Below are 9,709 nucleotides of genomic sequence, written 5' to 3'. Positions count from 1 at the left end.
CAAACATTTATCTGCCCCTGTACCCCTCTGAGGATTCATTAGGAAGCACGTGGGAAGAGAACAAGACACCAACTGCAATTAAAACATACCCTTCACTGGGAAAGAGGTGTATGGACTAACACAAGAGCCTCTCAAGCAAAGTTGGCTGAATAGAGATGGGCTGGAACAGCAGTACTTCCATTGGTTTTGTGTTCATCCTGGCTTTTCTATCCATTTTGAAAACAGGAGGTTTCTGGAACAGCAGCACTTCCATTGTTTTAGTGTTGATCCTGGCTTTTCTCTCCATTTTGAAAACAGCAGGTTTCTGGAACAACCAAAGACAGAATTTTCCTCCAGGTCCAAGACCATTACCTGTAATTGGAAACCTTCTTTTGTTTGACTTGAAGAGACCCTACAGGACTTATCAACAGGTACTCCTTTTCTTTTCTATTGGTCCTACCAACCAAGCCCCATAGTCCAAGATGTCAGAGAGTTTCTCCTATGGCACCCAGTGTATTGCATCCATGCATGAGCCTTTAGCAAGGGATCTGGATGTGGTTATTTGAGCAGAAAATGTTGAATGCAGCATGTCTTTTTTACTGTAACATTTTCTCCATGCCTCCAGGTTTCAGCCTTCAATAATTTTCAAATTAATAGCAAGTGCCCATCTTATTTTTGTGGTGATTTTGAGAAAAAGGCAACTGAATAAGGAATGATTTTGATATGTGGTGTAACCCTGTACCTGAAGCTGTGACTACAGCATCTTGCCTCCAGTGATTTATCAACATTCTCATCTCCCTTTCTTCTCTTCTTCCCCAAAAGCTGAAGATATAACTATATACTCTTAATATTCAGGGCCAGCCTTTGCCAAAATAATAAATCTTTCAGTTTTCTTCTAGTGCATTCTTTACCTAGTCTATTGCAGGGCTTTGCTGACTTTAAGTCAGAAGAATTCTATGAACCTGCTCCTTTCTTAGAGGATTTTCTGCTTAGACATTAAAAGTACACAGCTTCCCTGCTGATGATTTTTATTTGGTCCAACATATACATATTTGCACCAACAAACCTGTAGGGATGTTGTACTCTCAAATCAAAAGACTGCTTAGATGCAATATCTCAAATGTCACTGTAGCTCTCAGACACAGCCCAATCGTGTTGACAAAAGCAAGTTCCATCTGTTTTCAGGCCAACAGAACCAACGTGTGTCTGCTGTAATTCAGTGATTCCTTGCTGATGCTGGATATTGGTTCTGTGACTTGAGTATAGCTCAGATATGGGGCACTGCTCGTGTTATTTCAGCTGAATGTACTTGCTTTCCACCTGCTGAACATTTTGCATCTTGATGCTAAATAGATGCCTTCTGTTTGTCTCTGCAAACCCACTAGAAAATGAGTGCAGTCACAAAACCCCCCTCCAGATTCAGAAGAATCAGGAACAGCGAGTTACATAAAAATAAATCTACCTGTACCAGCTAAAAAGGTACCACATTGTCTCTGAGACAGATTCATGGTGCATGTAATCGTGTGTAAAAAGTTTGAATGTATCTAATACTAAATCCTGTCCCAGAAACAAACTGATTTATTTTTTATAAAATAATGGCACCAAACATTTGAGCAGGTTGGTTTGGTGTAGCCTGTACACAAAAAGAAACAAAATAGCATACAGATAAGTGTGAAAATATGAGTCAAAAATTGAATTTACAAGGGTTTCTGAGGGAAGACAGAACTCTCAGTGCAATCCTTTGCTCACTTGGGGTTTCAGCTGTTGACACTTCTGCTGTGTTTAACACTACAGAACTCTTCTCCCAGCTGTGCCATTTAGTCATCATCCACCACAATGTCTGGCACATTCCCATCATTCAAATCAATGTCTTCCCCTGTAGTCAGGGAAGTATCTGTCATGTTAGTAACCCAGAGGCAGGACTGGAAAATAAGCAGCACTGGAAAGGGTGATGAATTTCTTTGTAGGTTGTAAAAGTTTTAAATCACTGTTCTCTTGAAAGCTGTCCAAAAAATATGGTCCAGTCTTCAGCGTTCAGATGGGACACAGGAAAGTTGTAGTGATTTCTGGCTATGAGACAGTGAAGGAAGCTCTCGTAAACCAGGCAGATGCATTTGCAGAGAGACCCAAAATCCCAGTCTTTGAAGATTTGACCAAAGGAAATGGTAAGTTGGTCTTATTCTTCTTTATCAGCTTGACCTACTCATTTTTTTATTTTTTTTTTCTATAGACAAAGCAGGAGCTGGGTCAATACTTTGGATCAGAGATCAAAAAAGGAATTTGAAGTAGGGAGAAATTTCATTGACTTCAACACATTTATTCAACTTTGAAACTACTGACAGTGGCAACAAAACAACCATAACTCTAAAAATAGCCACAGCAACAGATAGTAGATTGTGACACACTTTCAGGATTTAGAACAGGGCATCCTTGCCAGAGAAGCATTTCTAGCTCTCATGATATGGCTCTGGACTTGTGGGTTTTTGGGCTTATCATAGAAACACCTTTTCTGAAATTAGTATTCTGCTGTTGTTCGTCATTTCAGTGGTAAATAGCATTTTTAAATTCAGAATATGACAATACATGGCAGGTAGCATATAGAGAACAGTGAATTTATTTTAAAAGGTGAATACTGTCTACTGAGCTGGGTTTCAAAATAAGAATTGCACACCCAAACATCATTCTAATTTAGCATAAGAATTTCATATTTTTATCTCCAAAGATCCTTGGACAAATTTAGAAATAATTCTGTGAACATTTTAAAAGCTGCATCTTTTGATGATATCATTGCATAGAAGCTTACTTCTCACTTTATTTATTTGGATGTAAAAAAAAAAGTTGAGGTTATCAGTTAAATGATGTAACAATTTCAGTGAAAAAAAAAAAAAAAAACATGGTGGAGGTTTTAAGACATTACCTAATTTTTTAAGACATTTTTTCCTGCTTATTTTTTCCTGCAGTCATCAGAGATCTCAGTTCAATTCCACTTCCAAACTATGATGACCAGCAGTTTGAATTTGAATTTCCAATGTCTACTTTCTTTCAGTGACAAGTGTCTTTGAGGATATATATACTTCTTAAGATTTGATTAAATAAGCTTAAATATTTATCCTTTGCTTTTGCAGTAAACCTGTTGCTGAGGATTGAAAATACTTAAGGCACAGTTACATTTTTCCTCATCTGGATGCAATTTAACTTGTTTTAAAAGTGACTGCTACTAAACTGCTCCATTCTATGCCTACAAAATTATTTAAAACCTTCTGCCACCTTGAAATGTTCTCTTGGTCCCAGGGGTTGTTTTTGCTCATGGTGAAAACTGGAAGGTGATGCGAAGGTTTACCCTCACAGCCTTACGAGACTTTGGGATGGGCAAAAAGGCCATCGAGGATCGAATTGTGGAGGAGTACGGGCACCTGGCAGACACCATCGCCTCACAGAAAGGTGGGTGGATGGTTCATTCTTTGAACGCATAGTATCACAGAATCACAGAAGGGTTTGGGTTCAAAGGGATCTTAAAGCTCATCCAGTTCCACCTCCTGCCATGGGACATCTTCCACTATCCCAGGTTGCTCCAAGCCCTGTCCAACCTGCCCTGGAACACTTCCAGGGCTGGGGCAGCCACAGCTTCTCTGGGCAGCCTGTGTCAAGGCCTCACCACCTCTAAGGTTTTGTCCAAGCATGCAAAAGCTTTTTGAGCTTTCTCAAGTTCAGACCTTTTTATGAAATGTATGTCAGTTTGATGAATTCGACTCCTCTGGCATTTTTGTGTCTTGGTATGGAATTCTGATAATAATCAATGGATACTGGATAATAATCAATGGATTATTGGATAATAAACAGTGATTGCAATCACTCATAATAAATAAATAGCAATATTTAATAATAAATATATATATATTACAAATTACATCTCTTTATTACAATGTAATCAATTCTCTTGTTCCTTGTCTAGGAAATCCCATCGATGCCAGCAAAATAATTAATGCAGCAGTTGCTAATATAATTGTGTCAATATTGCTTGGAAAACGATTTGACTACAAAGACTCCAGATTTGTGAGACTTCAAAATCTGACCAATGAAAGCATGAGACTTGCTGGGAAACCTTTGGTTACGGTAATGATTCAGGTTTATGTTGCTGTTCCACTGGATGCCATGGGAAAATAGCAATACTGGTGATCAGTTTCTTCTTTTAAAGAGGAAAATTAGAGTCTTGGAGAGATCATAGGTTTACAAAGCACTTTCTCAGACAAAAAAACCTTGAGAGACAGAGGGAATCATGAAGTCAACAATCAAGCCCCCCAGTCTCTCACAAACATATTTAAGATATAGCTTGAAGAGTGCTAGTGAGTGAAAAATACCTTTGGATACTTGAATGCAATGCTGCCACACCCTGGACTGATTTATGTTTATCTAGGTTTTGCAAAAGAAAAAAAAAAAAATGTTAGTGGAAGAACTGGATAAAACAATAAAAAAAGTTGCTGGCCAACATTCCATGTGCCTGGTGGCAGCTTGAAGCTGTTTGAGCCTGAAATCTACACTACTCCTGAAAAATAGTAATTTGGGGCAAAATGTTTACATCTATTCAGTGGTCCTTGATGAATTTTCTACCACAAATACATCCAGTCATTTCTCATGTTCTAAAAAGGAAAACATTAATCTTAAGTTTTTTATTTTGTATCTGCAAAGAAGGCCAAATGTTGCTAATTTTTTTTTTCTGTAGTGTTTTCAAAGCTCTGGCTGATAAACTCTCTCAAACAACTTCCACTCTTGTAGATATACAATATCTTCCCATACCTTGGATTCCTCCTAAGGGCTAACAAGGCTCTCCTTCGAAACAGAGATGAATTCCATGCTTTTGTACGAGTTACTTTTGTAGAGCACCTCAAAAACCTGGACAAAAATGACCAAAGAAGTTTTATTGATGCTTTCCTGGTTAAACAGCAGGAGGTAACTGAGCATTTTCTTGCTGATTACATCTTTTATGGTTCTATGAAGACATTTGCAATTTTCTTTCAGTCATTACAATTACAGCTGAATTTCTTTAGGGAAGATGTCTTTGAGAAAATACATATGACAAAGTGGTAGACAAAGTATTAGAGTTGAACAGATACTTCACGCTGTTGAAGTTACAACCTCTTTTAGTTAGTGAACATTTATCCTTATTTATTTTGTTCAGACTGTAAAAATATATTCACCAAGGTTGAGTCTTTTTACCTGCTTTATCTTTTTATCTCTGTTGTCCCATCTCCTCTGGCTCTTTTGAAAGCATAATGCACTACAGAATGGAATCACTACCTTTAGGCAGCTTTAGGGCTTTACTGGGACTTATGTGGGGTCTCTGATATGTCTGGGTTTCCTTTCCCATGGGGAAGGCAGCTCCCGTTGCAGATGGTCCCAGTAAATACAAAGATATGTCAGCACTCTCCTCCAGGCACAAGCCCAAAGCTCTTCCTTGTCTTTCACACTTTTTGAAAGTGTAGGATTTATTTCTTAGCAAATGTTTATCTACATAGATTTCATTTTCACATGGAAAGCTTTGAGTTTTCATCCTTTTATCTCAACCACTTTTTTCAGGAGAAATCCGCTACCAATGGGTATTTCCATAATGGCAACTTGCTAAGCTTGGTCAGCAACTTGTTTACTGCTGGTGTTGAGACAATTTCCACCACACTAAACTGGGGCTTTCTGCTGATGCTAAAGTACCCTGAAATCCAGAGTAAGTGGTTTAATGATAGATACTGTGGAACTCAGGGCATTAGGGACCAAACAGGAACCTGGAGGATTAACCTATCTGTTAATAGGCCAAGTTACAAGAAGCTGAAGTTTCCAGCCAATTATTGTCTCTGTGCCCTGTGGTTCAGTCCCAGTGAGGGTCACAGTGGCTGGCCAGCAGCTGAACACAGAGTTCATACAGGCCAGGCCCTTTGCTTAGGGAAATCTCATTAATTAATACGAAATGAACTGTCCTGTGTTGGTCAATGGCTTTGTTCCAGGTTTCCCTCAGAAACTGTCAATAAACCAAATGCCTGTGCAGATGATAAATGAACTGTACTGAGGCTTTAGGCACCTGAGAAGATTCATGGAATTTCCCTTTGTCCAGCATCTCCATTCCAGCTGCTGGTACAGGGTTGTTCAGAGACAAGTGGGGGTTTTGAGACAACCCTTGGGCAGAACATGGATCTTTAAACAGAAGAGATGGCAGAAAAGAAGTCTTTAGTTGGTAAAGAATCAATCAAACACTGTAGTCCCACTCACCTCCCATTATTTCTGAAAGGAAAAATAGATTTTTTTTTTGAGAATTTATGGTTTTTACTCCAGATGTATTATACTTTACATTAGTAAAGCACACTGTTTCTCAGGGGTGAATAAGTCCTTATATCTTAGAGTTGATTTTTTCTTCAGAAAAGGTCCAAGAAGAGATAGAGCAAGTGATAGGGTCCAACCCGCCACGGATCGAGCACCGAGCTCAGATGCCATACACAGATGCTGTCATCCATGAAATTCAGAGGTTTGCCAATATCCTGCCACTGGATTTGCCTCATGAGACTGCAGCAGATGTCACCCTCAAAGGCTATTTCATTCCCAAGGTGAGATGCCTACAGGATTGACTCTTTTAGCATTTCTCCTTTCTGAATTGGTTCAAGAGTTCATTCCTCCATCCTATTTTGCAGGGAACCTACATCATCCCTTTACTGACCTCAGTCCTGAAAGACCAGTCGCAGTGGGAGAAACCAGACATGTTCTACCCTGAGCACTTCCTTGATGCCAATGGGAAATTTGTGAAGAAAGACGCTTTCATGCCTTTTTCAGCAGGTTCTTTCTCTTTCATTTACACAGAACACAGAGCAAAGATGTTTCTGTGCATTTCCTGCTTCATTTTTCCACGTCCCTTTTAAAAAGTCACAAAAAATGTCACCAGGGTCAAGATTTCATCTAGCGTGACAACGAGAAGGAGTTGCCATAGAAACCCCCACATTCCATGTAAAAGCAAAGAACAGAAGAGGCTTGCCTTTTGAGGCTTCCCCAGAGTGTGATATTCACCTGAATTTACACATCTGCACCATTTGCCAAATTCATGGGAGATTCCAACTCTGCTCCTTCTCTGGCATTTCTCCTGCTTTGCAGGCTCTGTAATTGCCCTTTATGTTTTCATACACCAGTCTCTAATTTATCTATCATAACCACAACACTCTCCAGTTTTTAATCAACTCTATTGGTATATTTTCAACTCTGTATGATATTTGAATAAGATTTTTTCTTGTCATACTCACCAGTACATACATACTCACATGTACATACATACATACATAAGCACATGCAGTACATCATTTTGCTTTTTGGGGTTTTGAGAACTTATGGTACTTCTGTAGTCGAGCTTTTTATTATTTCTGGCCTTAAATCATCATGCTATGAGGAAACCAGTTTACTAGCTACTGGATAGAACTTATATTTACAGCACTTTTGAATATCCATAGAATATCTCCTCCATCTTGCTTCTCAGTCCCACTCTGGCCAGCATCTTCAAGGAATTTGCTGACATATGTTAGTATAAAAAATTGCCTATGAGTTAACTAATAGACCTAAAGTGTAGAATAAACCAGTTGGTTTGGTAGCAAAACATTGAGCCAAGTAGAGGAAAAATGTGAAAATGAAGTAAAAATTCAGATTTTATTGAAAACTGGAGTTAAGGAATTCAGACTACGTTTCCATACATTTCTCTCCAAATGTGAGCATTTAGGTAAAGGAAAATAAAAACCACCACCAGCTGGCTTTAGAATGATACCTCTTAAGATCAAAATTCCTCTCTCTCTGATAAGTTGTACCCAACAGACTTAAAATCTACTGTGTTCTTTATTCATACCTAGGATATAACATACAAAGGTTCTGGATTCCCACTGAACTTTTTCGGAGTAAGAGCTGATAAAAGGAGCTTTTTTTTCTTCCAGTACCGAGGCAGCCCTCACTGATTTTCTTGTGGTCCTTTTCCATTTTGTTCCAGGGCGGAGGATCTGTGCTGGGGAGACTCTTGCCAAAATGGAGCTCTTCCTCTTCTTCACCAGTCTCCTGCAGAGGTTCAACTTCCACCCTCCACCTGGAGTTTCCAACTCAGACCTGGACCTCAGCCCTGCCATTTCATTTAATGTCATCCCCAAACCCTACAAAATGTGTGCTGTAGCACGTTCCTAGAGCTCTAAAGCCATTGTGTTTCTAAAATGTTTAAATCATTTTTCCATGACATCTGTCTTAATTCTTTGACCAAAACAATCCATATTTCAATTAAGGTTTCTAGTACTTCTAAATCAAAGTAGTGTTCTTTTATTTTTTAGTTATTGAGAGAGGGCAGAAATGGACCAGAAGTGTGAAGTAATTGATAGCTCATGGATTAATCTCTTAGGTCATCTAATCTTGGCTAAATAATACAGACCTTCAGCTTTTTTATTCTTGCTGCCATTTTCATGAAGTGTTTCTTGAAAACATATCCCAAAAAATGCTACCAAGTCCAGGTTTTTCCCAAAAGACACAAGGACCACGAAGCTGTGCTTAAGATGTACACAGAGATAAATGTGGGATGTTCAGAGTTTCAGGCTGTCAGAACAGAAGGGCTGTTTGACCTTGGCAGTCAGCTGGGCTGGATACCCTGATGGTCCCAGTGCCTCAGTGCAGCTTCTTCCCTTGGCTCTTCTCCCTACTCCTTTCATTTCCATATGCAAAGAAATCACAGTTCTGTACTTACTGGAAAAACCTTAAGCCAAGTTGACTTGAATCCAGAGTTCATTACAATTTTCCCCAAGTATTCATTAAATGGATAACCTCAGTAAATAAAAGCATACACACATGGGAAAATGTCTTACCTACTTAAAGCCAAGGTTTGTGATACTGAAGTTTCAGGTGCTCCCAGGTCAAATCACACAGCTTGGTCACAGTTCCACACACACAGATCAAGAGTGAACCTTCTGGAAGAGGCCTCAAGTCTTATCAAAACCAACAATCTGATCATTCTGCAAATTTGACCAAGAGTATCCACCGTCAAGTCGAGCTAAGACAACCTCCTAAATGTCTGGATTTATGTTCCCTGGTTCACATTGCCCTGTTTATATGTGCATGAAAACCCCAAAGTAACAACATCCACAGCCAGCCTATTATAAATCACCCAGTGGTCAGGGAAAAAAAAAATAAATTAAAGCAATTACGGCTTGCCTCTGCAACTATGCAGAGCTGTAATGCAGAAGCTCATTCAGTTACTATTTCAACTTCCTTGTGTGGAAGCTGAATCTGACTCCTACTCATTGCCTTTCTCCACACTTTCTTTCCATAATAAAAAAAAAATTAAAAAGGAAAAGGTGTCTATGTGGTTCAGAAAGTTCAAAACCCACACAGTAAACCACCCTTAATGAAAGCAAAGGAGTGTACCTTTACTTAACCTTTTCCTGGCATGTAGGAAAACCTTTAACCTATACTCTGGATTAAATGATTTGGGGGAAATGGTTATATTAGTAAATGCTCCCCTTGCCAAGTAATCATAAATATGAGAAGTATTTCTAAATAACTATATTCCTCTTCCTGTGATTCAGTATAAAGCAAGTACTTAGTCTGGTTTTCCTGATCCTACATGGTTTAGGTAATCCTGTGAGGAGTAGAGAGCTGGACTCTGAGATCCTTACAGGTTTGTTCCAACTTGAGATATTCCATGATTCTAACTCCAGAGAAGCTTTCAAGCCCTCATAGAAGA

The 9,709-nt window shown here is 39.0% G+C and overlaps 1 protein-coding gene across 1 annotated transcript; it reads left to right on the top strand.

Annotated features, from left to right (window-relative positions):
* On the top strand, window positions 1-8,284 carry LOC102100437 (cytochrome P450 2K1-like). The gene is made up of 9 exons (XM_014257633.2): window positions 1-410; window positions 1,982-2,144; window positions 3,271-3,420; window positions 3,932-4,092; window positions 4,753-4,926; window positions 5,554-5,695; window positions 6,382-6,566; window positions 6,651-6,792; window positions 7,979-8,284. Exons 1-9 carry the CDS (start codon window positions 156-158, stop codon window positions 8,164-8,166), a joined length of 1,560 nt encoding a protein of 519 aa, XP_014113108.2. The 5' UTR covers window positions 1-155; the 3' UTR covers window positions 8,167-8,284.
* The last annotated feature ends 1,425 nt before the right edge of the window (window positions 8,285-9,709 follow it).

This window comes from Pseudopodoces humilis, chromosome 3 (genome assembly GCF_049639895.1).
Source record: "Pseudopodoces humilis isolate 2021_Gansu_Grassland_sample_001 chromosome 3, ASM4963989v1, whole genome shotgun sequence".
In the NCBI taxonomy this organism is placed as follows: Eukaryota; Metazoa; Chordata; class Aves; order Passeriformes; family Paridae; genus Pseudopodoces; species Pseudopodoces humilis.
This window is presented reverse-complemented; position numbering and strand designations above follow the sequence as displayed.

Bases quoted from the DNA above. Each gene is read 5' to 3' on its own strand.
- LOC102100437 (XM_014257633.2), top strand. From the start codon at position 156: ATGGGCTGGAACAGCAGTACTTCCATTGGTTTTGTGTTCATCCTGGCT. The intron at 4,093-4,752 runs GTAATGATTCAG...CCACTCTTGTAG, and splicing joins CTGGGAAACCTTTGGTTACG to ATATACAATATCTTCCCATA. The intron at 6,793-7,978 runs GTTCTTTCTCTT...ATTTTGTTCCAG, and splicing joins TTTCATGCCTTTTTCAGCAG to GGCGGAGGATCTGTGCTGGG.